The sequence below is a fragment of the Dioscorea cayenensis genome, unplaced genomic scaffold (assembly GCF_009730915.1).
Source record: "Dioscorea cayenensis subsp. rotundata cultivar TDr96_F1 unplaced genomic scaffold, TDr96_F1_v2_PseudoChromosome.rev07_lg8_w22 25.fasta BLBR01000369.1, whole genome shotgun sequence".
Lineage (NCBI taxonomy): Eukaryota > Viridiplantae > Streptophyta > Magnoliopsida > Dioscoreales > Dioscoreaceae > Dioscorea > Dioscorea cayenensis.
Genome location: NW_024086760.1, coordinates 26,389 through 51,760, shown reverse-complemented (window position 1 = coordinate 51,760; position 25,372 = coordinate 26,389). Strand labels below are relative to the sequence as shown.

The following is a 25,372-nucleotide window of genomic DNA, read 5'->3' as shown; positions in this document are numbered from 1 at the left end:
ATAAACATTATTAAAATTTGCACAAACAACCCTAGCTTTGTTTATCCATTGGTCCAGAATTTTCACAAATTTATCTTTTAAAATAATAAAATTTCAATTAACTCCTTCTCTTGATTTGATCTCAAATTCGTGTATATACCCCTTTGAAATTTATAAAAAAAATGTCAAAATTTGCACATACAACTCTAGAAATATTTAAATTTTTCTTCAACTTTTGTTTATTTATTTGTCTAGAATTTTCATAAATTTATCTTTTAAAATAATAAAATTTCAATTAACTCCTCTCGGTTTGCTCTCAAATTCGTGTATATACCCCTTTGAAATTTATAAAAAAAAAAAATTGTTAAAATTTGCACATATAACCCCTAGAAAAATTTTAATTTTTCTTCAACTTTATTTATCTATTTCTCCAAAATTTTCATAAATTTACTCTTTAAAATAATAAAATGTCAATTAACTCATCCTCTCAGTCATCTCACAAAGTCGTGTATATAGCCCTTTGAAATTTTTTTACAATTTTGTTTATTTATTTGTCAAGAATTTTCACTGTTCACATACTTATCCTTCAAAATAATAAATTTTTAATTAATTCCTCTAGGTTTGCCCTCAAATTCGTATATATAGTATATACCCCTTTTAAATATAAATAAAAAAAAATGTTAAAATTTGCACATACAACCCTAGAATATTTTAAATTTACAAATAACATCATCTCATTTAAAAAAAAAAAATTTTGGTTTTAATTTTGCATACATATCCCTGTAAAACTCCAAATATACATAGACACCAGCGATGAGTATCAATGTCTGCAAACAGAGCTTCACAAATGTCCATAGCCGCAAAAGTATACATTTAAGACAGCTCAACAGAAAAAAAGAAAAATTACAGCTGTCGTTGTCAACAAAGGAGAAAAAGGAAATCAATTTTGGTTTTATTAACTTGTCATGGTGATAAAAAAGGTCAGGAAGTTAAACCAATGGTCTTGACAAATGATGATGAACAAAGTTATATGGCTCTAAGTTCTAACGTAAAGTGACCACTAGGCTGCTGTTGAGGAACTTGGCCCCTCCCACTTTGCCTTGCATAGCATGAGGTAACCGAATTATTCGTCTTTGATCCCCTGCTTCCACTAGTAACTCTGCTCCTCCTCTATACTGTTCATCAATAGATTAAATTCTCATCACTCAATCTCGATATTGTTAGTATAAATTCACATACACGAAAGCGGGAAAATTTATTGTGCTTTTAGTGCATGTTTTCTTAACTCAGAAAGAATAGAGAAAACATGAAGACGTTGAAACACACTAAAAATATGAGTGTTCAAGCTGTGTAGATGTTATCATTTGTTACATAAAGGATCACCTTGAATCAGAGATTCGATAGAACAATATGATGTGATTTTGAATAATAAAGCAAAACCAAATTCTAACAGAGTATAGGAAAACATTAGGACAATCAGAGACCAATATACATACTTGATATAACTTGATCTCCGCCTTCTCGAAGCCTGGCATGAAAAGGGTAACCGATTTCTGGCTTGTATCAAATCTAACTGATGGTTGTGAATCATCAGTTGCAGAATGAAGTATACGTTTTGCATCATTGCTTAGAGAATTGATGATTGTATCCCAATCCAAAGAAGAACCGGTTGAAAGATATGGTATACATGCAAAAGCTAATGGGGAGAATTGCTGGGAAAGTTCCTTAATGGATAAAGAAGATTGTGAGCCAACACCAAATGCGCCAGATATCTGTGTTCCTGCTTGAATTGCACAACCCCAATATCTCATTGCTGATTTGATGGAAGCTCCACTACTTGGATTCATCACAAGGTAACATCCAAACTTTGAAGAGTCAGCAAAAGAAACTGAAGCTTTCTGCAAACAAACAATAGCAACCAGAGAGAATGTTTTGCTCTGTAAGAGAGCACAAATGGTTGAAAAAGAACATTGTAAGGAAATACCTCTAGAATCTGCTCAATATCATTCCATATTTCTGTGCTTGTTTTCCCATCACTAGAACCACCATCATTCAGGTTTGCAGATTCATATGCTAGTTTCAACAATGAAGGAGCAGTCAATCTTCCAATATCAGTCTTCTCAGCCAAACTACGTATATACTTCAAATACCACCTAACTTTTCACAACAAAGAGAACAAGAAAAAAAAAATTAGCTATCATATACAGGGCCTTGACAGTGAACATTTAATTCCAAGAGTCTCAAGGGAGATGGTTCATACCTTGCTCTCTCAGTGGCACCAATTAATCGCAATGTTTCCTCAGAGCTAATGCCATCATACACAACAATATCAAAATTTGTGCGTGACCGGTAGTTAACTCTTGGAAGAAAATGAACTAGTTTTTCTAGTACCAAGGCCGGAAAAATGGAATCCATTCCTGGCAGAACCCCAAGCTCTTCTCCGACCACCTAACTTATAGAAACAATTACCATATGATACTGTCTCAATAATCAAACTACAAAGAAGAGGGGGAAAAAACTCATTCAGCTAATTAAGTTCAATACTACTTACATACCCACCCCATCAAGTACCCCTTGTGTCAAATTTAGACGAGCATCTACTTTCTTCATCCTCTCCAGAGGTTCAAGCAACATCTACCATTAATAATAATAATATAATTATAATTATTTTTAAATTTAGAAACATGAATGAAAACAAATATCCAAACAAACAACAAAGTCACCTTACTGGTTTCCAACCTAACAATGGAAAGATTGTTCTTGCATTCAGTTGGAGAATTGCCAATCTTACAACCCATCAGTTCTTCTGCAGTTTTGTCTTGAGAATGCACTACCAAACATGTATTCAATCCTTCCATTGCATAGTGCTTTCATCATAGAAAAATAAATTCAAGTAAAAAAAAAAAAGGACATCTTTCAAGCATTAAAAAAGAAAAAATCCCAAATTTCATACAAAATATTCATTCTGATTTCATGAATTCAAAGAAACATTGTAAAATTCCTTTAAAAAAATAAAAATCTAGTTTAAAAATCAGGAGAAAAAATTCTACCTGGGCAGCGAGGACTGCAGCGGTGGTCTTCCCAGAACCTCCTTTGCCCAAGAAGGTAACCAATCTTGTGGATTTCTCTGAAGAATTCGCCATGATTGGAGCTCGAATGCACCTTCGATTCAGCGCTGGGGCATGTGAACGAGGCACAGAGATGAGGAGGGGAGAAGCGAAAGCCATAGCGAGATAACGAGAAAGACAGAGAGAAACAGTGAAACTCGCGTTATGGTTCCAAAATGGTGGGTTCGATAATGGGCTAGACTACAACCTCCGGCCCAATTGGCCCAGCTTGTTATGATGATGATTATAATAATAAAATAAATAAATAATTTTTTTTTAAAAAAATATTAAATATAAATCTTTGAAAATATTATTTTGCTGGTCAACCGTTTTGGTCATTGGTGTGCATGTTGTTATGCTTAATTAGGCTGGCCATCATTGCAATGTAATTTTAACAATATTATTAGGTTTTAAAAGTTGGTTTTTAGTCTATAATTAGCAGGCATAGTATTATATTTGAAGAATTAACTTTAGTATGATAGATTGAGATATGTTCTCTTTAAGAGGTTCTTCCAGTTAAATATTGAGATATATATGTCCTCTGTAATATACTAATATTCTCTCGATATGTACCTCTTTAAACTTATTTAGATAAATATTAAATTGAATTGTTCTACAAGTTAATTAAATGGCCTTCAAAAATTCTTCTAATACATATAATTAAGTACTAAACACACAAATACACTCATATTAATCCACTATTATTAACCACAAGGCCTAAATTAATAGTTCTGTGTATGTTCCTCAAAACAAAAGAGTAAATAAGAACCATGCATAAGAGGATATCAATTGATCAAATACTGTAATAAGATCAGAACATCAACTTAACCATGCATGCATGCATGCACGTACATGTAGTAAATGGCTTTCTCCTAAGAACTAAAACATTTCATGCCGTCGATGAGACCTCGCCGGATGCTCCGGCAACGGATTCCCTTGAGAGTCATACAATATCTGACCGGAAAAGTCCGGTGGGCGGCATTTATCACCCATGATGATTGCTTTCCTCCATACAGCTTGATCATCATCATCATCTTCTTCTTCTTCTTCAACCTTCTTCCATGACACCATCTTCACTACAACAAGAGCTTTACTACTTAAATGGGAGAGGAACTTGTTCTCTCTTTGAGGTGGTGGTGATGATGGTGCTAGCCCACTTTGGCTAGCTTTACTTATCTTGGTGTGCTTGTAAGTGGTGCAGAGCAGCATGATTATTGAAAGAGTTCCGGTGACTCCAGCGAGGAAGATGAAGAAGCTTGTGATGTTGGATAAGGATAGATCAGATGATGGATTTATTGAAATATGGTAAGCTTGGAGAAGTCTTGCCATGGTGAATTAGTATTAGTAGATGATGATCATCACTATTACATTGTATAGAAAGGAAGAGAGAGATGAACATATATGTGCTGGTGGTTGCACCGGTATATAAGGGATTGGGACTAATGAAGATGGGTAACTATCAAGGATATGGAATTTGGGGGGTTAGAACAGGGAGAATAGCCGGATTTGTAACTAGAATTACATGCATGACATTTAGGATGGTAACAGTTACCACTAAATTCTAAATATTATGTTTCTCTACCTCCAAGAATTTTATTAATGTTTGTCTTTCACTAATTAAGTTATGTAAGATAGATTAACCAATTCAGGAAGGTTATACACATTAAGATATGTCATATTAGTAGGTGTTATAAAAACATATATATATATATATATATACAGGTTGATATGTTTGGTGTTGTTGGGAATAAGACTAGTTTTTAAAATGAGTTGAATAGAGGTTTAACACTTAATTTGATTAGTTTATGATCAAATTGGCCAAATTCAGATAGTTACAATCTCATATGAACTTGAGTCACTAACTAATTGTTTTGATGATAATTAGATGGAAACTTATGGTTTTGTTTGTACACACTTGCAAATGTGTGCAGTTTAAATTTGAATATATATATATATATATATATAGGTAACTGAACTCTAATATACAATAATACACAAAAAAAAATTGATCCAGGGATAGTGGCAATGAGGTAATTAAAATGAACGACAGGAGTATTCTTGTTCAGCAAAGTATGGTTGACCAAGTCAACTTGAATCGGTCTAGGCTGGGCCACGTATGCACCATCCTAGTCATAGCCTCATATGGAAAGCAAGGAAGTGATCACCGGGAGTTGCCGGTTGAAAGACTTGGGATTGTGACTGTAGACTTTTTAATGGCCATTCGGTACCCCACCCACGAAAAGTCACTTTGAAATAATTAAAGGGGACGATAATGGAGATTAAGAAATAGACCTGTGATGGAACATTTAGCCAATTACTAATTTTGCAAAAACAGCTTGTATTTTTATTTTTTTATGCATTACTGGCATGACAATATGATATTTTTCTTGTCATTGATTTCATTTAATTAAAAAAATACTAATATTAGGATGTCAAATTCATTGAGAATGTTCTCATGTATAATTGTCACTATCCAAGAAACAAGTGTACCTATATATACTTGATGTTCATTAGTGATGGAATATTAAAAATAAAAACATAGGAAAAAAAAAATAAACAAGGTATAGAAGCCAATAATAGAGATCAGAAAGAAAGAAAGAGAGATGAAGAGAATCTTTATTGGAGAAAGCAATTGGCATTTGGCATCAGCCTTCTTATCATCATCACCATCTTCTTCTTCTCTCATATATAACTCATCAAAGCATGTTTTGATTCTTCTATTCCCTTTCATTCTATCATCCATCTATTCCTTATTCTTCCATTAATTCCAAAGCCCAAACAAAACAAGTTTGGTGGTGTGTCTCTATCTTGCAAACAACCCATAATCAAATCATTCAAAAGCTTATCTTTTTTTTTATACTATAGTCAATGTCTCATTTACCAACAATTAGTTCATCATTTAATTTCCCTTTTCCTTTTGGTTATTTTATAAAAAAATATCATATTATAAATAGAACTAATTAGATGGTCATGAAAACTAAGTCTAGATCAAACTAAACCGCTTAAAATACAAGAAGTGATGAAAAGGTTGACTTGTTGACCATGATGGCCCACACCCAAAGAAACGAGTGAAAGAAATGCAAAGCCTCACGTCACATTAGCCTTCCTATATCCACAAAGCATGAAAGAAAAACCACTCTCTATTGCCCACCTCTTCATGCACTTACGCACAAAACAATTGAAAGATAAAACCTAACTAACCCAACCATATCTATGAATCTATGATATGTATCGCACTTCCTCCTCTTCTTCATCTCCAAGCTCTCTCAACCCAAAACAAAGTAGTAGCCATGCTAACTAGAACTAGTATTATGATGCTCTTGTTCATTGTTTTCTCTTCGGCTTTCGTCGGTAATAGCTTCACTTCCGACGTGCATGATGGAGAGATAGTGAATCCAACTTCACCAGGATCGGAAGAGAAGTGCACATGCTCACCGTGTGGAAGCACATGCAACACTCCAAGTTTACCACCACCTTCACCACCACCACCACCAACAACAACAATTTATAGCCCTCCATCACCTTATTGTCCACCTCCACCGTATTATGCATCATCTCCACCACCACCATCTTATTATGGATCAAATACTCCACCTCCTCCTTCGTACTATGGTTATACTCCACCTTCTCCAAACTATGTGTGGAGTTGGAAGCCGCCGGGGAGCTTGTATCCTATTGATCCATCTTATAGCTTATCGACCGATGGCCAGAGTTCTTCGATGATCTTGCATGCCTTCTTGTGCTTGTTTTTTTATTGGCTTTGTTATAGTTCTGATGTTAGGGATGACAATTGTGATGTGTTAATTAGATTAAAATAAATATCGAATAATCATCGATTAGTTGTTGTTGTTGTTGTTGTTGTTTCTTGAAAGTTTAATTAATATTGACTAGTTGTTGATGTTGTTTCTTGAGAGTTTGTTGATGCTCTTGTAATTTTTTCAAATTTTCTTTCATCTATCTATATCTATATATGTGTGTGTGTGTGTGTGTGTGTGTGTGTATTTGAAGGTGAACTATGTGGAAAAGTGTCTGTAAAGTTATCAGAAACACAGAGAAAAAAAAAGAGAGATGAATCTTTAAGGCAAAAGGAGCAGTAGGTGTGAGGGAACTTGAGTACATGGATTTTTAATAAACAGATGATGACTTCTTTTAGCCCATATGTTTGTCCTCAATTACTAGTTAAGAAAGAGTAGGGATACTTTTAGGAAAGAGGCTTCTTAGTCAATGACAACTATAAACATTAAAACATATATTCAAGTCACTACCAACTAAGAGTTCTCCACTTGCAATGGCATACATTGATTAAGTTTATAGCTTATGAAGAATGATTGATTGAGTTTAATTTACTCCTAGGTTAAACATATATATATAACCACAACACAAGAAATTGATAGAGGAATAAAGAAAGAGGTTAATTTAAACAAGTATGTGGAGATGGTCCATGGTTGGTATAAAATAGAGGAATTCTTGGATCATGCTTTTGAAGGCTTCTTGGAAAAATCCCTCCCTTTTGGTAAAATAAACTCCTCTGCCATGTGCAAATGACTTTGCAAGAAGGCTCTATGAGTACCATGCACTTGCATGCCATGACACGGTGAGCAAAAGCATTGGGCCACACCATAATAATAATGATATAATTAGGAATGAATTATATATATCAATCTAAAAATTTATTTTTACAAAAAAAGAAAAAGAATTGTAGTAAATACTCATACATCCAATGCCATGCATGACATTAAATTAATAACTCAAACAATAAACATTCCACTCCCTTTTGCATTATAAGACCAAATGAAGTTATGAAACGCTCCAACGCCTTTTCAAAAGCCTCTCTTCTTCTATTGTTCCGCCATTGATCATCTTCTTCATCTTCTCCACAAACTCCAATTTTGACAACAATGTCAACCAAGCTCTCCCACGTCATCCCCTCCCTTCTTCTCCTTTTCTTTGTAATCTCAACCAATGGTTGGGATCAATCAGAGTCACCTCCTGAGTGTCCTTATCCATGTCTCCCTCCACCGACATCAGTCACAAACTGCCCTCCACCGCCACCTTCACCTCCTACAGAGCCAGTGGTCTACCCTTCTCCTCCTCCTCCTACTCCTCCTTACCTTCCTTCTCCGGCATTTCCTTCTCCTTATCTACCATTCTATCCTCCACCTTATGTTAGCTTCCCGGCACCTCCTCCTCCCAACCCCATCCTCCCTTATTTCCCTTGGTACTACATAACACCGCCGTCATCCTCATCATCTTCTTCGTCTTCTCCTTCCATAAAAAAGCTTGGAGCTTTGCTTGCAATGGTTCTTGCCGGGTTACTTCCTTATTATTAACAGGCACATATTGTATGTATTTTCTATTATGAATATCAGCATTTGTAATTCTCTTATAATTGTGCTTTGAGTTTAATTATCCTGGAAGATCAATGTAGGCAGGTAGACTGTTGATCTCTTTTTTCTATCATCTTCTTTCTTTTTCTTTTTTTTTTTTTGGGTTTCCTTTTTTTCTTTTTCTCCTTTTTGGCCATGTAGAAGACTAGAAGGTAGTAGTTGATCAGGAAAAGACAATGAAGATAAGTGAAGGAAGGAGAAGGTGGACATAATTGCTCTTCTTTCTTTTATGAGTACATCTATACGCATTCTATGCATATATGCTGTTAATTACTAGTTTAGTATAAATAAAGTAACTATAGTTGCTTTGGCACATGGAGAGAGAGATATATGGCGTCATATGGTTGGTGTTGGTGCTTGGTAGATTGAATGATTCAATGAATTATGATATAATTGACTAGCTACGCACTAAACTCAGTACTATTAATAAAATAAATATTATAACGTTTGTTGAGGGTTCTATGGCTCTTGGATTCTAGCTAGCTCGTCACTGCTTCATAAATATTAAAGGTTCTCATCAAAAGCCAATGCCATACCAACAAGATAAGATGCTTCTTTCATAGCTAAATGCACAACTGGTCCACACATCATACTTGCCTTGCCCTCCGTTCATTCATGTTCATGTCCTTCAACATGTCTAACTGTTTCGGCAATTTAACCATATCCAATCAAGAAGAATTGAAGAGTAATTGCTGTGACATTATACATGAAAACATGCACATTATCCATAAAAAGTATTGGTGTAGTTCAGTTCAACAATAGCTGGTTGACTCTTCGAAATTCAAAATTATAGTGCCAGTTGGTTATTGTGTGATATCTCCATTATCAATACAGAGTTGTCGATATAGCAAGCATTGTTGGCGTGATACTTTGACTGAGATAAAATAACATTAAACGTGGAAAAAAGACACATGTTCAAAAGACACAAAATAGTAGCCATGAATGCTAAACAATGAGAATGATAATTCACGTCTTACATTGATTAGAATTTGTATTTAGTGGGATGTGTATGAGCATCTGTAAGGGTATGCATGCAAATAGGTTTCCAGCTCATAATTATAAGATCAGAAAATAAATAGATAATATAACATAACAATTGTTTGATATATGTTGAACATACAAGAAACAAGAATGAAGAATATCTGGAACTTGGCGGTGTAAATGGTGATTCCCGGGTTGCAGTAATGTAAAACAGGTGCAAAAACTTAGCCCAGTAGAGGGTGTCAAAAAGGTGCAAGGTCTCTGCGAAGATCAATAGTTCCAACAGCTTGGTTTGATGCCAATTAAGTTGAAAAATTTACCAAAATTTTTTACTCAAAGAACTGTTCACTGAAAGCTCGCCGCGCCTTTTGAACAATTAATAGCATCCATTGGTGAGCTGATGTAATCTGGATTAAATACAATCATAAGACATGAAAAAAATCAAATGCCATAAAAATTGCTGTCTTTTTTTCCATATTGCTAATAATATACTGTGGTTCTTGATATGCTGTATAACTATGTTTCAGAATCAGATGGCACACCTAAAAACACAAGGAAATTCAAATCACAAATGAACACTATAAGATAGAGCTGGAGTGGGATGGACATGCATAGATGATATATGCAATTTCGAAGGAGAACAGACACAAGAACGGTTTCACTTAGGGCTACACTTTAACTATAATGAAACAGAACTGCGGCAGTAATGCAAAGTTTGTTTAGAAAAAAAAAGGAACTTTATGATTGTAGTAAAGCTACTACGTATTTAACAATCAGATCTCTAATTAATCACCAAACTTTGCCCAACATCTTTGTACTTAAATGATAGACAACATGAACGGAAGTTCAACTAATTTGCAAACAAAAGCACTAAATTATTAAGATAACTACATTCAAAGGCTAGAGACTTCCAAATTTTTAATGAAAATAAATACAGATTTTAAACTCAACCATAGAGGCCAAAGGTGACAAGAAGAAACATATTGGAGAACCTGGATAAAAAACCACCTAAATTCACCACTCATTTTCATTTATAGCTGGCAAATAAAAGACCAACAACATTGATAACAACTCTCACATAAACAACAACATAGAACATAGTCAGACTTCGTACCTCAATACTGCCTTGCTTCCAACTGCAAATGCTTGATAATCTCATTCACGGGCAAACACAACTCAGCTTCTGATGCAAAAAGATTTCACTAGTCTCTCAATTGCTCTCATCTCCTCATGGAACTCAGAACTCAGAACCAAATAGGAGAAATGCTCATCTAAGACCAACCCCAATCCCCTGGCCACTGATTCAAGTGAAGGAATACTATCACAAACGGTTAAACCCAAAACTGGCATTGCTGAGGGGCAAGGCCCAGCTTCGGGAAATCTCTGGTACTTCTCCAGCCACTTGATAAAGTACCTAACAAGTGTCAAAACCTCTGACCCATCAAGTCTCAAAATCGCAGATGAAAGCACAAGATCATCCAAATTTGAAGATCCAAACACATAATGTAGGCACACCTCCGAAGATGAAAACCTGTCATGAGCCATGGCTAGCAAGATGGAAGCTTCTCTAGCTAAAGCCGTCACCTTTTCATCTAAACCTCTGTGAGTTGCCTTCTCAATAGCAAAAAGAGCGTCATTTTCCAACTTTTTCCTCACTAAGATCATACTATTCAAAGAATCATCAGTTGGGGATAAGAAGAATTTGAGAATCAAAACAAGCTCAGAAGACTTAAGGTCTGAGATTTCTCTAACACACAAACAGAGCAATTCTGATTGGTTTTTCTCGATGAGCTTTTCAACTAAGTTCACAGAGTTTAGATTCCCTGCAAGCTTTTGCAAGATGAGGGTTTCGATTACCTCCCAAACCTCCAGAATAAGACATCCTTCAAGAATCAGTCCCGCGGCTTCCCTTCCAATCACAAACCCCAACTTTTCAATCGCTTTGGGGATGAAACTAGGGTCGGAGGGGTCGACACTGATGGCAAGGCCGATCCTTTCAGCGCACTTCTGGAAGAACGAGCCGAGAAGACCTACGAACTCGTCTCGATTCAGCGATCTAAGGTTCTTGAGCTTGCGAGTTAGGGTTTTGGAAAGGCTGGAAACAAGAACAGCAATATCCGTATCAGTGCTGGAAAGGCTCCACCCAGAGACGCGCTTGACGAGGGCGGCGTTTGCAGGGGAGTCACTTCCAGGAACGAGGGAATGAACTGCAGCGTCGCCGTTGAGGATGAGAGGATGTTTCGGCGCTGGCGATGGAGCCCCTGGCTTCCGCAGCCGCCGTAATGGCTGAGAGGAGCGTCATGGGGCTTGGGGGAAGAAGGGAGAGAAGTTAGGGCTTATGAGGGGGTTTTGCTAGCCATTGTTGGGCTGGGCCGTGATGGAGTTCATTCTTTTGTATTTTAAGCCCAATAAAAAGTTATATTTACATATAAGGAGAGAGAGAGAGAGGGGTGCATTTTTCTGAATCTTAACGTCTGCCTCTTTAGTATAGTTTTTATTCGTTTTCATTACAAATAGCGCATTGCAAAAATCTCATAATTTTTTTGTTTTTTTCTTTTTGAAAGATTTCCATTCTAACAATGTAATAATACCTGGGACTTTGGACCAGCTAGGTTTTTCATTGAAATAAATAATTAGATTCAATCAGCCTAATTCACAAAATTAGAAGGTTACAATGTAGTACAGTTTTTACTCTGAAATGGCCCCATTTTGTTTGTATTTCCTGATGATATACGCTGTCAACAAACACCAAAGCTAACAATGCATGAAATCAAGGGGCATAGAAGCACCATTTACCACCTAGATCAGATCAAGAACACATCATAATCAATGATTTTTCCATTCACACAACTGTTCATTATTTTGGTTAAACAGTAAATAATTAATGGTACAATGATAAATTACATAAAAACAAGAAGCAGTCAAAAGGTTTGGCAATAGGGGCTATTATGCTTATTTGTTTTGAACCAATATGCAGAAAATAATATAAATAAAAAGATAACCCACTTTCCTTAAATACCAAACTGGATAAATGAAATATCTTATTATCAGCTTCCTCCTAGTCCTAGACTACTGAGCTTCTTGGTATCCACCTTGCCACCAATTCCCATGCTTCAGGTCCGTTATCAGACAAGATGTTATTGCATGATGGCATCATGTAATGCATATAACTTAAGGAACTGAATTCTTTCTCAAGGCTGCCATGGAATAGCCTCCTTGCTGAAGATACAATAATGTGATTCCACTCAAGAAAAGTTGCCCCATCCAATGTTGACTGATGGCCAGGTGTATCTGTGTATATGAAGTAATGAATGCTTGGAGGATGATTCAGGAAGAAAAACTTCAGCAACTAGATAATTATCATGCAATGCTGTTGTCCAATGCTTTAATTGTTTCTCGCGCCATGTTGTGCTTTCTGGATCAAACTTCAGCTCCCATGTAGGCCAGTAGTGAAGGTCTTGTTTTAATGTCAACACCCGGGGCTTTCCATTCAAGTGAACTGTCCTCACTGCACAAACTCTCCATGTTCTAGCTCCTATTATTCAACATGGAATGGAAACATAAAGTCAAGGCAGAAATATAGAAAATGAAATGTTGGAGCAGGCAGTTAAAAAATGTATCAACTGGTTAGGTGGAAATATCATAGAGGGAACTTCATGAGTAATGTGGTGTTAGGCCAACCTTTAGAGTTTAAGACATGATTATGTGAAAATATTCAGCCAACAGAAAATAAGATATGCACCTTAATGGAGCAACTTGTTTGGTTTGTGCTATGATAGTTTTATTACTAGGTGTGAATTCAAAAATCAGAGACTAATAAGGAGTTTCATTGTTTATAAGGTTATAAATTACTAATGAACATGAGGCTCTCAGACCTAGATAGGCAATAAAAAGAGATTTTTTCTTGAGACATTGTCTTTAATTTTATAATTACATCCATTCAATAATGCTGGACCAAAGATGACGAACTTGCTTCACCAGAATGTAAAAGCATTTAATACCTTCACGACGTTTACAAAAGTTTCCAGGTCTGGGGTGAGTTTCCCATTGACTTCAACTATCCACTGGAGGGCGTATAAACCATATCTGTGCACTGGACTCCCATGGCACCACCTGTTAATAACAAAAAATTTTAATACTAGGCCAAAGCCCGAGAAGCAGATATGATAAGCTCTAAGGCAAAATGGTTCTTCAAGTAAAATTTGGAAAGCACCAAATTTTAGTTCCTACATATAGAAAATTTAAATCACCAGAGGAATTTGCTCCAAATTTGCAATTTGATCTCAAACAGCTTACCCTTCTCAATTTAAAATTTGTGAAATAACATACCTAAGAACAATTGTCTGGTAAAAGAAGTGCCCTCAATACATTATCACAGTACTCATTCAAAAGTCAAACCTATGATTGTCCAGTTCATTTCACAAACAAAACTTTATTCCTGAAGAAAATAACATGAAGCAGAATTCTCACCTTGCCACATACACACCATGCCCTTCTTCTGGAAGAAATCCAAGAGAACGAACAGCTGGATGTGGATCTTGAATTATGCATCCACACCAATTCACCATTCGAGTTGTGCCATTGCCATCTCTGATATCAGTTCCAACTACAAGTTCCATTTCATGCCCCTGCCAGAGACATTAAAATGCTGTTATCATATTTACAAGCAACATAAGAATAATTATAATTTCATCTTACCTGTCGAAATATAGTCATATTAAGTCCATCAATGCATTTGTCTAGATCTTGGCAAGCCTTTTCTATATCTCGGAAACATGTTATGGGTTCTTTATTAATTGCCAGGATCATGTCTCCTTGCTCTAATAAGGTCTCAGCTTTTGATCCAGCCAAACAACCTTTAACGCGCAGGACTTGTCTTCTTATTGGATCCTTTTTGGCAAGAGCCTGCACAATGAATGTTAAGGTGATCAAGCTTGTCATTCATATAATCCAATTTGGACAAATTAGCCCAATGATATCTGTGGTAAAGGGGCATACACGCAAGCAAGTTCTTATTAATTGTTTTTATTGTATGTCAAATGCTTGTTTAAAAATGTCTTGTTCTTTATAGCTGCAGAAGTTGAATATCATGTTGATCAATTTCACCTAAAAATGTTCCAACAAAAACTGATGGACAGCAAGTGCTTTTCTAGGCCTCAGACAAAAACCTGAGATGTCGATTGCAAGTTTTACAATGAAAAGGTGGTAGGAGTAGTCATTCTCAAGTTTTAGTAGAAGTAACATTATGCATAATCACGATTGTATAATAATATGTGACACACTCCACAATGGCTAAACAAATTTTAAAGTTCGCAATGAACAGCAAATAGAGACAAACAAGAGCTCTAGCACCTTGTCTCTACAAGTTAAAATTCATTAGATTCTGATTTTTTCGTAAGATGTTTACCTGCACCCAACTGTCATTGAGCCCAAAACTTCTTGCCTTAGAAAGTAGGGTTGGGTAAAGCTCTACCTCCAAAATCCTAACAAGAGGCATTGGCCTCTTAATGCCATTGATTAGAAGTGTAGGTCCTGACGCACCATTGATTATCTTATCAAGGACTTCACTAATTGCATATATAGGTATTCCTCTAACGAACTGATGATCCTCCAAAGAACTGCAACCATATTTCAGCTGCAGAGGGATCATGAAAGTGGCAGTTTTAATGTAACATGCAGTTTCCATATAAATATGTGAACAAGTAATCACAACCACAAGCATACCTGAGTAGAAAAGCTTGCCCATAGTGCTTGTACTCTTCCATACTCATCAGTTAGCACACCAGAGAAAGTATTGCCAAAATCTACAATTGATGATTGCTAAGCATTTTCTCTGAAACATTATACCAACAACTACAGCTAGATTGATGACAAAAGTGAGCAATACCAGTATCAAGCTCAATGACTTCCATATTGGTGGCACGGTAGCGTGGACTATCAGCTGACCCGATATTTATAGCCGCGCAAGGATTTGTAACAGTAGATCTTCTTGATGTTGCCTGCAAACTCCTACTTAACCCCACAAGGTAGACAGAATCTCCACGACGCAAAGCAGGTTCTGATTAGGCAAAAGAGTTGAGTGCCAATTTTGGAGGATCATGGCAAAGAAATTCAAACAGAGTCGATAAAAATCTACCACTGTTTAATGATGATATTCAACTTTTTCACTCATACCACAACTAATACCAAAAAATTTTTTCCATAAATTTCTTTTTTACATGGCTTATAAGTCCTACATGATTCATGCCAATGGTAACTCTTCAATCCATATTACCTACATTTTAAATGTGAAACAAGATTTATTGACCAATAGATCTTTGGCACATGAAAGACCTATTGGCACATAATCCAATAAATAAATATACTCAGAGCTAATCATAGATACAGGTAAGTAGACTGACCAGGAAGAAGCTCCGCTGCACGGACAATGGACGCCCCAGCTCCCAAAGCAGAAGGATCATAAGCAACAAGTGCATAGTTATGAACAGGATGCAGAAAAACAACCTGGGAAAGAAGAACAGGCTCAACAAAACCTAGAATACTGATACAGTTTTGCATAGACAAACTTACCTCTCCAGGGATTTCAATGGGAAATGCAGCGAATGAGAGCATAACATCACAAGCTGATACAGCAACAGTATTTCTGTCAACAACAGCCAACCCCATATTTTCTGAGTGATGTACAATAACTCCTGTTCCAAAAAAATGTGCAGAGTGCACGCCATCAAGCATGCATGATGGCGGGACATGAACCTGCAACATGCAACTTACAATATCACAAACCTGGAATTGAGGAAAGCACACTGACAGTTCTTGTGAGCATTGCATGAGAGAAAATAATATGTCATCTTACAAAAAGGAGTGGAAGGATAAAAGGGAACCAATAAGGACACCTTAGCACAGCAAGTATAAAAAGAAGAATGGGAACAGATAAAAAAAAAAATAAAACAATAATAATAAGCAACAAAATGAGAAAATTATCTGGCTGAATGATAAAGACCTAATAGGAGTTATCAGATAAATAGGCCCTACCTCAAACATTACAAGGGCAGGCTCAATAACATGTTCTGCTGGCGAAGAATTAGTAGCTGTTAGTGAAGCATTAGTTGCTGTCGCCACACGGCTGTCTGAAAGATCAGCATTTTCTAAGTTTGAAGGGCATTCAAATCTCCTTTCTTTGAGCTCAGGCATGGTTCCATTAGATGCACTGCTACCTTCTATGTTTGAATCCTCCTCTTCTCGTCGCCTTTTCTTATTGGTGTTAGCATCCTCGCACAAATGTGATTGCTCAACAGCAATTTCCTCATCAGCTTGAATCCTAGCATATCCATCAGCACAACCTATGTTTCCATATTGGTGCTTATCTTCTAAATGACTGGAAACATCAGCCAATGTAGTTGTAGTAAATTCTGTCTCAAATGGTGTTCGACGAATGGAAGAAGTTAGCAGAAGAGAATCTGCCAATATTGCTGGTCGAGCTGTCCACAACCCAGTGCTATCATTCCGAGTATATATCAGAGGTTGAGCATACCATTCTTGACGGTCAACTGTGACCAGTACCGACTGCACCAGCAAGCAGAGATGACAAAATGGTGAAATAAAATTTTAAAAAGCTCAATGGTGAAAGAAAAAGAACCAACTATCATGCTTGATAAAATGATCATTTACCTTATTCCGATAGCGGTCTGTGTAGCTCACATATTCCAAAGGCACCCGAGAACCTTTTGTCAATTTTGCAAGAACTGAGATTAGATCATCTAACTTTGATATATCTTCTCCCGCAAGCTTCTTTATAATGGCATGTCGGGGTACAGATGCCCGGGATAGCATATACCTACAATTTATGGTTCAACATTCCATCATTACCATTTGTGTGTTCATGCGTGTAGCACGCATACCAGAAGAACAATGTGAGAACAAAAAAGCCAAGATACACAACTATGTAAATTACATATTAGGTACAAAAACAGATAAAATCAGATAATGGAACCAAAATTGTTACCCAAACAAAATACACTTACCCAGATTCTGCAACATACACAAGGCCACAATTAAAGCGAAAATTCCGAGCCTGTGAATTAAAAAGCAAAAACAGCAAAATAAGGTAGATAGTACATAATAGCGCAACAACTTAACACAATTTCTTAATCAGATAACTTCAACAGCCATAAGAAATGGAAGAGTCTGAAGTATGATGACAAAATAAAATCTCCAAAGAGAACATAAGGGATGCTGCAGTTTGTCCATGAACTTAAAAAAGGACATATTAAATCACTGGAGAATTTAGAAGCATAATGACAAACAAGAACCAAGTCTACCGAGGAAGCAGATGTGACAGTTGTCAACCTTCTCAAGAAAGACAGTTTACCTGCTGATAGGACAGTGGATGGATGACTGCACCACTCACTTCCAAGAAAAAATTTGGAGTAATAGAATGCAAATCCTGAACCTGAAGTGTGAATTTTACTGGCATGAGAGCTTGTAACACTAAAGCAAATTCAAAATCACCTGAATTATTTCCACTTCAATAAAGCTAGCCAAGGCTATAGTAAACACTCTTAAACAGCAAAAGTATCAAAGCATGAGATACTTTAAGTTTACCATCAACTTCACTGCCATCAATGCACCACCCCTTTCAATCTCCAATTCTATCTCCCTGCCAATACTATCATCAAGAATTGTCTCCAGTTTAAGAAACTGCGTAACTACCTGCATCAGTGTTGGATAAACACAAGAAATAAATAATTTTTCCATACATCTCACAAGGATATATATTACTGTTTCATGAACATACCACCTTCAAAAACAAATATGCAAAAGAGAAGGACAGATCCAGTATAAATGCCCCTCAAGAGAAAACTACAAACAAGAAGAATGATTTCATGCCGTTTTACATTAAGAATTGGCTATAACTTGCAGTCCATTTTTTAACTTACCAGAAAGAATTAATCATTTCAAATTCTAATTCCTGTCATTGGCATTGCATAGAATGATGGTAAGAATATAAACACTAGAATGCAATACGAAAGCCATCACTAAGTCACAAGCTTTATGATTTCCCCCCGAGTCTCAAAGGGACCATCTAACTATGAGGAAATGGTGGTGATGGAGAATTAGCTTGTAAGCTATAAGCAAATCAGTTATCCATAATTAGGCAGGAAAGGAATAGTTGTTCCTTATATTACACCACTTGAACAAAAGCATAATCCAAAAATATCATGTTTCTGAAGAGAGCTCACCCCATCGTTCACACGAACCAGGACATCACCAGGTTCCAAAAGCTTGTATGCTGGACCACCAGGGACCTGAAATAAGTATGGCAACTTAAAAAGCCTGGGAGGTAAAGTACAAAAACACAAAACACCACCATATTCAATTAAAGGATCACGACATTGAACATCCAAAAACTTACCACTGAATCAACAACAAGCATTCCTGTCTCGCCAATAGGTGAAACATGCCTGACCATCTAATTATTAAGAATGCAACACACAACAACTTTTGACATAAGTTAGATGGGAAATAAAGAAAGTGAAACTGAATTCTAATAGAACTTTAGGGGTATGCCAAAAGGCTCAAACATAATATATTAAATGAGGCTCTCTGTCCAGAGGCCCCATGTCTGAATGTCATACTAAAAGATATCTGACCTTTTCTGTTGTACTTTGAAGTCCAAGCCGGCGTGTTTCATCAAATCCTTTATGCAAAAAAGTCACCTAAAAATTTAATGATGCATCAGATATCAAAAATATAATTCAATGCAGAAGTGATAACACTTCATATAGAGGAAACCTAAGATTGTCTTACTTCAAAGCAACAGATTAAGGATTCCATGATCAAGAGAAATTCTACACAGCCAAAAAAGAATTATGAAGAAGATATTGTGGAGTAGTTCAGAAAATGGAAAAGGCAAAAAAGGATAGAAAAGGGATAGATAGATAGAATAATGACAATGCAAAATTGAATGCACAAACAAGCCTGTGAAAGACAAAGAAGGATGATGTTCATTGTTTCTAGAAGAGCCAACATCTCCTAGATTAACTCTGACAACAATCAGAATTATGCTTCAAAATTATGCTTCAAAAAGAGTGCCTCTGAAATTTCCATCCTTGCACAGAAAAAAATGGAACTGAAAGATCTTAAGGAACAGCAGACCTGAAGTGTACCACGAGGAATAGTCACTGCCTCAGATATGCTTCCATATGCATCCCAACTCTTCTGAATTAAATATAACGCCCTCACAACCTGTCATTCAAAAGAAAAGGCAGGAAAACCAAAATCAAAGCCTTTACTTAATCATGAATTGTGGATCTGAGTAGCATTTAAAGCAGAAAATTTAAAAGCAACCAAACTAACTCGTTCTAAAGGAAGGAAAAATGCAGAAGCACTGGATGATTTGCTCCCTGCATTGAGAGCAACAGCTCTTCCTTGGCAGTCTATGACTGGTGAACCACTTGACCCTCCTTTTGTCCCGGATGCAGCCTATGTAAGAAACAAAAAAGAATGGCAGCAAACAAGAAGATAATAAATCAGCGAATGTGCATATTAGCCACTAAATCAAGACTTACTAAATCACAACTTCATCCATGAAACACTAAAGGAAACCCCATACATACATACTGAAAGTGGTTTTCCAAAATAAACAATGAGTCATAACATGAAGCAAACAAAAGGAACTAGAAAACAAAATAATTAAGAAAGTGAAAAAATTTTAATTTTAAAAGGGCTAATGTAAATAACAAAATATATATATATATATATATAGACCATGCAAAATTTTAAAGTGTTCAAGGGAAAATTAAAGAGAACATACCTGCATGTAGAATGTATTGAAATCATTGTATCCATCCCTGAAGATAAGGAAATAATAATTTAATGCAAAGATGCAACCTTATAACCAATTTGCAACTAAGATGAATTAAGAACATAGACAAGTCAAAAAAACAAGCTTGACTTTTCAAAATGCAGCAATTCTAAAGCCATTATATGAACCAAAATTAATCATGTCTTATACCAGAACTATGTAGCCAAGGAAAACATACTTTTTATAGTGAGGTGCTTCCCTATCAAGACGAGCAAGAGTTCCAGCCAAAATTGAGACCTGAAAACTCAAAATATATTTAGTGAACGCATGATGTACACACATATTCAGTTAGAAAATATATGATTCAAGAATCAATTTTTTTTTAAAAAAAAAAACCAGCTTCATTATAAGCCAACAGCCAAAAAGAACAATAAATTACAGCAAGCCCCTTTGCCACAGGCACTAAGAAACTCAACATTAACAGGATACAAACAAAAAATGAAATAATTCAAACACTCCTCTTCCATGTGCTTATTATTTCAGCACTCAAGCAACAATTGAAACTTCAAAATATTAATAGGCCTTCACACACAAAAGAACAAGATGAAGTTATCAAGAGGGACCAAAATATTATAAATTTATAACCGAAAGGTTCATGGTGAAGATTTCAGGTTGCCCATCCCATTGTTTTCAAGAGTGGCACCAACAGCATTCTATCACTGTTTCACATACAGTTGCATAAGTATCTACATAGGTATGCATTCATTTTAGTAACAAAATGAAATAGTTTTTCAAAGTATTTATTGACCAACAATGTGCTAATCAAATTGAGAAGAAATGAACCAAAAAAACAACCATCATCCTAAATGCCAGAATCTTTTACCACAGCAAGCAAGCAAGCAAAAAGGTAGCTTATATGGCTTGATGGCTGATGTTGAACTACTATAGATTAGACAGCCACGGATGCAAATCAGAGATTTGATGCTTATCCATAATTTTATGCAACACATATCAATTATACATAAAATGCATTGCTTAAAGTGACTATTAATTACCCAAAAAAAAAAACTTTAAAAATGTAATGCAAATTTAAGAAGAAATCCAAACCTTTTCACCACTGTCATTACCAACCACCCGGATTTCAAGACCAACACATGCAGCTTCTGGTGCAAGAGGAATTTCCTCGTAGCTTAGAAATTTAATTGCTTTAGGATCATAGCGGAAAAATCCAAAATCATGAACCTACAAACAACAGATGTATGGATATTGAAATATAAGACAATTATTATTCCCTGAGAACATTGTTGCTAATGAAAAGCAGAAGAAGCAATCCAAAAATTGATCGCTATACCAAATACTAAAATTACAACAGAATGGTGATTCTCAAAATGTGTGAGAAGTATCAGCTATGATTACCAACTGCGATATTTGTATTAGGTCTGTAAAGCTCTGCAGTGCAGCAAAACTTGGCAAAGAAATGACAGCTAAAGCAAGCAAACATACAGAACGTGGCATAGATAATGATTGAGACATTGAATGAAGATCAATGCATCTTTTTTTTATGAGAAGCAAGATGGATTTAAGTAAATAATAAACAGGAATATTGGAGGTGTAACTGCAAGAACACTGGCCATGAATATCTTAATTTGACTAGAAGAAATCATGAACAATGGAAAAAATTTCATTCTTGATCATGAATACATCAGAAACAGATGAACAATGGAATGACAAGCAAACTAAGCATGAATAATTGATCTATCTGATTAATAAAACAGCCAACTAAGAAAGGTGATGCTTATTGCAACCATTAGGAGTTACTGTTGTTTCAGAATCCTTAGCCACCAATGAATGCATTAAAAAAACACATGGAGCTAGAAAGGTAACATATTGGTCCTAAGCTTCTTCACATATTTGTTCAAGAGTTGAAGACTTCATCTTGTTATTAGGGTAGGGTATACATGACTTCAAATACAAACTTTAGTAAGCAACTCAGTGTCTAAAATCCTGGGTTTTGGCTCTTTATAACTTAATAATATGCCTACACTAAATGGACACTATACTCAAAATAATTCTCAGCTGCTCCCTTAATGATACCCGCACGATCTCAATCCTTAACTCCCTAATTCCTCTCCTCCTCTCTGATAGCAAATTGGTCATCCTCTTGATCATCTTAAATTCCAATCTCCTTCATGGATTCTTCCACCATTTTCTTATCTTATGTGATGCTACCAACAATTACTCTAGAATCCTAAAACCTATAATGTTTATCAGCCATAGAAACACAAAGAAAAAGAGTAGGAAGAAAGCAAACATATTTCCATGTTGATACAACATGTTGCAAACGCGTTTTTCATTGTTAAATACGACAAGCAGTGGTATTGCCTTCAGGAAACTAAAAGTAGACAACCAAAAAGAGCTAAGCCTTGATATTGATGTTCATTTAATCAATGATTTATAAGGATTTCATATAAACAATCAAGAGCTCAACTCACAGGATCTCTGTACATGGGGTGAACTGGAATCTCCTCACGGTTCACAAACATCGCCTCCGCCACCACAGGCCCTGCATGAAGCCATTCATCAGTACCACCTCACACTAAAAGCATCAAGATGCACCAAAAAAAAAAGGGTTTTTTACCAGGTTTCACAACATGCCGGTTGGTGAGGATGATGCCTCGGGTCTTGTCCACGATAAAGCCGGTAGCATAGCCGGCACCTGCGGATTCAGTGTCGAAGGCGCGGGAACCGTTGGTGCGAAGCACGACGACGGAAGGCACCACCTTGGAAAGCGTCCGACGCCAGTCCTCAGCCGTGGCAACACCCTCGGTCGGGAGAGCGTCATCAATCTCCATGGCAAGATCGCTCTTCATGCCCGATTCCTCAGCCTCCGATCCGAGCCTATCCAACACCTCCTCCGTCTCCCCCATCTCCAGCTCTAGGGTTAGGGTTTCGATCGAATTTGGGGATTGGGATTTGAGGGATAAAAGAAAATCAGGGGATTGAGTGAAATGGTTTGTCGGAATGAGAAGGAATGCACTTACACAGAGTTACAGTGACGAAGTTGAAACTTTTGCAGATAAACCCTTTTATTTTTCACATTTTAGATTCTTCTGGCAAAGAATATTCTCTGACTCCCAAACCAAAATCTAAAAACAAAAAATCTGAAGGGTTTTCTTGTAAAATTATACGATGTCTAGAGAATCAGTTTTCCGTTGGAAAATGTAACTATGGAAAGATTGCGTTTGGTGCCAGTGATTATGTTGGATTTTTTGCTCAGAAGTCCTTGTGCTTTCAATGTTTTACGTTTGAAGTTAAGATTCTTCAAAGACCTTGCCAGATATTCTAGAGACTTTTTTTTTTATTATTTAATGGGGGCTTTAAGTAAATTTCTTGATGATTATTGGTTGGAGATATTTTTCCTTTTTTTTAATTCACTAAAATTATGTAAACATGAATATAAAAAAATGAGTTTCTTCAAAAGTTTTTTGCGTACGTTACGTTTGTGTTCAGATTTTCTTCTTTATATTGACCAATTGAAAGTCTAAATTTGGATTTTTAGTTGATTAAAGTAACTCTTTACATTATTATTATTATTATTATTTTTATAAGAGAGTGGTCAATGGTGAATGTACCATCTCATCCATTAGATAATTTTTTATTAAATATTTGTCTCATTCGTAAAAAAAAGTTATTTGCTTTATTTAAAAAAAAAATTCACCCAATAAGGTCTCTTATTTTAATGACTTTAACGCACTTAGACTTTGATTCCAATAGAATGAAATGCACATGACCATGTCAATAGACTCATATGACCAAGTCAAATACGTTTTATATTCAATACCTAGATTTTCTAAGTAACCTAATAATCTTGTATTATTCTTTTCCGGTGTATAAAAAGCAATAGTTTGTTAATTTTGACTGTGAGACATGAGAATTTTAATCAAGAGAACAAATTGAAGCAATATTTTAAAATATATATTTTTAGCATGATATAAGAAAGTTTTATAAAAAAAAAAATTTAAATAAGAGTGCTTGCCATCTATTAAAAAAACAAAACAAAAATAAAAAAAATTAAACTTACTAAATAAATTAAAGTTACTGATTTTCTTTGTTCATAAGCCATAATGGTAGTTCAAAACTTCTTTGATAATTAATATTGTTGACTCGACATGATATATGCATGCAAATGTGTAAGATATATCATTTAAAAATATTTCTAGTTTATGTGATGAATTTATTTCTTTAATAATTATTTATTTAATATTTAATTAATTAGATTAATATGTTTATTAATTATTTTAAAACACTATATGAATAAATATTTATACTTATAAAAAAAATAAATATTGATTTTTTATTAATATCAATTAAAGTCAAAGGTGTTGTCAAACTAATTTTTTAAAATATTATTAAACATATGCTTTCTATTCGTCAGATCATTTACGTTCTTGTTCACATCATATATCACATCACTATTTGTTAATAATTATCTAATTATTTAGTCAAAAATGAATATAAAAATTAATTGAAGGTCATAGCAATTGTTTTTAAAAAAAGAAAACTCCAAAAGTTTGAAAAAGTCAACTATTACCAAGTTTTCAAAATTATATTTATGTTTTTTCCTTTTTTTTTTTCACCGATAAGCTTGCTAGCTCGTTACACATTCGGCCTCACAAGTGCTTGCTGAGGTGGGTTGTTCCTCCTCAATCATTGGCAAGCTTCTTGTGTCCAAACTAGCTCACCGAAATTTTTGTGAGACCCTTGTGATTCTCTAATACCTCGATTAATTTACTAACTTGGTAATTAATCTAACTGAACCCCAGTAAGCTTGGCTAAGTTAAAAATTGTATTATTGACATACATCATGATGATGTTGATGATATATATATGTGTGTGTGTGTGTTATGTGTGTGTGTGTGTGTGATCTTCTTTAATTTTGTTTTTGCTGTTCTTTTATTTTTGAAGTCCAACAGATGGCTTTATGTGTTGTTTGCCATATCTCTTCCTCTATTAATAAGCTTCACTTTGTTCTTAGTTATTGGGTTTTGGAGTGAAAAGGGAGAAAGAAAGAGGTGCTAAGCCTTGGGTTTGGGTTGTGTCTTCTTTCTCTTTCT

At 35.5% G+C, this 25,372-nt stretch overlaps 4 protein-coding genes across 6 annotated transcripts; 1 reads left to right on the top strand and 3 right to left on the bottom strand.

Moving 5' to 3' along the window:
* Positions 1–793: 793 nt before the first annotated feature.
* On the bottom strand, positions 794–3,229 carry LOC120254152 (uncharacterized protein At1g26090, chloroplastic-like). 3 transcript variants are annotated; one of them, XM_039262291.1, is made up of 8 exons: positions 3,030–3,229; positions 2,703–2,846; positions 2,531–2,613; positions 2,371–2,427; positions 2,240–2,284; positions 1,964–2,132; positions 1,476–1,877; positions 794–1,154 (listed from the first exon to the last, which is right to left on the bottom strand). In XM_039262291.1, the coding sequence occupies exons 1-8, from the start codon at positions 3,204–3,206 to the stop codon at positions 1,023–1,025; spliced, it is 1,209 nt and encodes a 402-aa protein (XP_039118225.1). In that variant the 5' UTR covers positions 3,207–3,229; the 3' UTR covers positions 794–1,022. The 3 variants fall into 3 exon arrangements, with proteins under 3 accessions (XP_039118225.1, XP_039118226.1, XP_039118224.1); XM_039262292.1 differs by having other exon boundaries at positions 2,371–2,431; positions 2,535–2,613; XM_039262290.1 differs by having other exon boundaries at positions 2,240–2,427; positions 2,539–2,613.
* Positions 3,230–7,984: 4,755 nt separating this feature from the next.
* On the top strand, positions 7,985–8,416 carry LOC120254159 (leucine-rich repeat extensin-like protein 6). Its single transcript, XM_039262300.1, has one exon. The coding sequence runs from the start codon at positions 7,985–7,987 to the stop codon at positions 8,414–8,416; it is 432 nt and encodes a 143-aa protein (XP_039118234.1).
* A 1,404-nt stretch (positions 8,417–9,820) lies between these two features.
* LOC120254158 lies at positions 9,821–12,075 on the bottom strand. The gene is given in 4 exon segments (XM_039262299.1): positions 9,821–9,861; positions 10,569–10,647; positions 10,649–11,740; positions 12,046–12,075. Coding segments are annotated over 3 exon segments (1,200 nt in total). The 3' UTR covers positions 9,821–9,861; position 10,569.
* Positions 12,076–12,291: 216 nt separating this feature from the next.
* On the bottom strand, positions 12,292–23,296 carry LOC120254157 (protease Do-like 7). Its single transcript, XM_039262298.1, is given in 25 exon segments — positions 12,292–12,965; positions 12,968–12,989; positions 13,456–13,567; positions 13,925–14,082; positions 14,153–14,359; positions 14,862–15,089; positions 15,179–15,258; positions 15,342–15,512; positions 15,856–15,958; positions 16,025–16,207; positions 16,487–17,017; positions 17,123–17,288; positions 17,476–17,525; positions 17,823–17,903; positions 18,056–18,163; positions 18,694–18,759; positions 18,867–18,923; positions 19,105–19,170; positions 19,610–19,699; positions 19,811–19,936; positions 20,268–20,304; positions 20,497–20,555; positions 21,366–21,500; positions 22,751–22,821; positions 22,897–23,296. Coding segments are annotated over 25 exon segments (3,462 nt in total). The 5' UTR covers positions 23,186–23,296; the 3' UTR covers positions 12,292–12,699.
* Between the last annotated feature and the right edge of the window lie 2,076 nt (positions 23,297–25,372).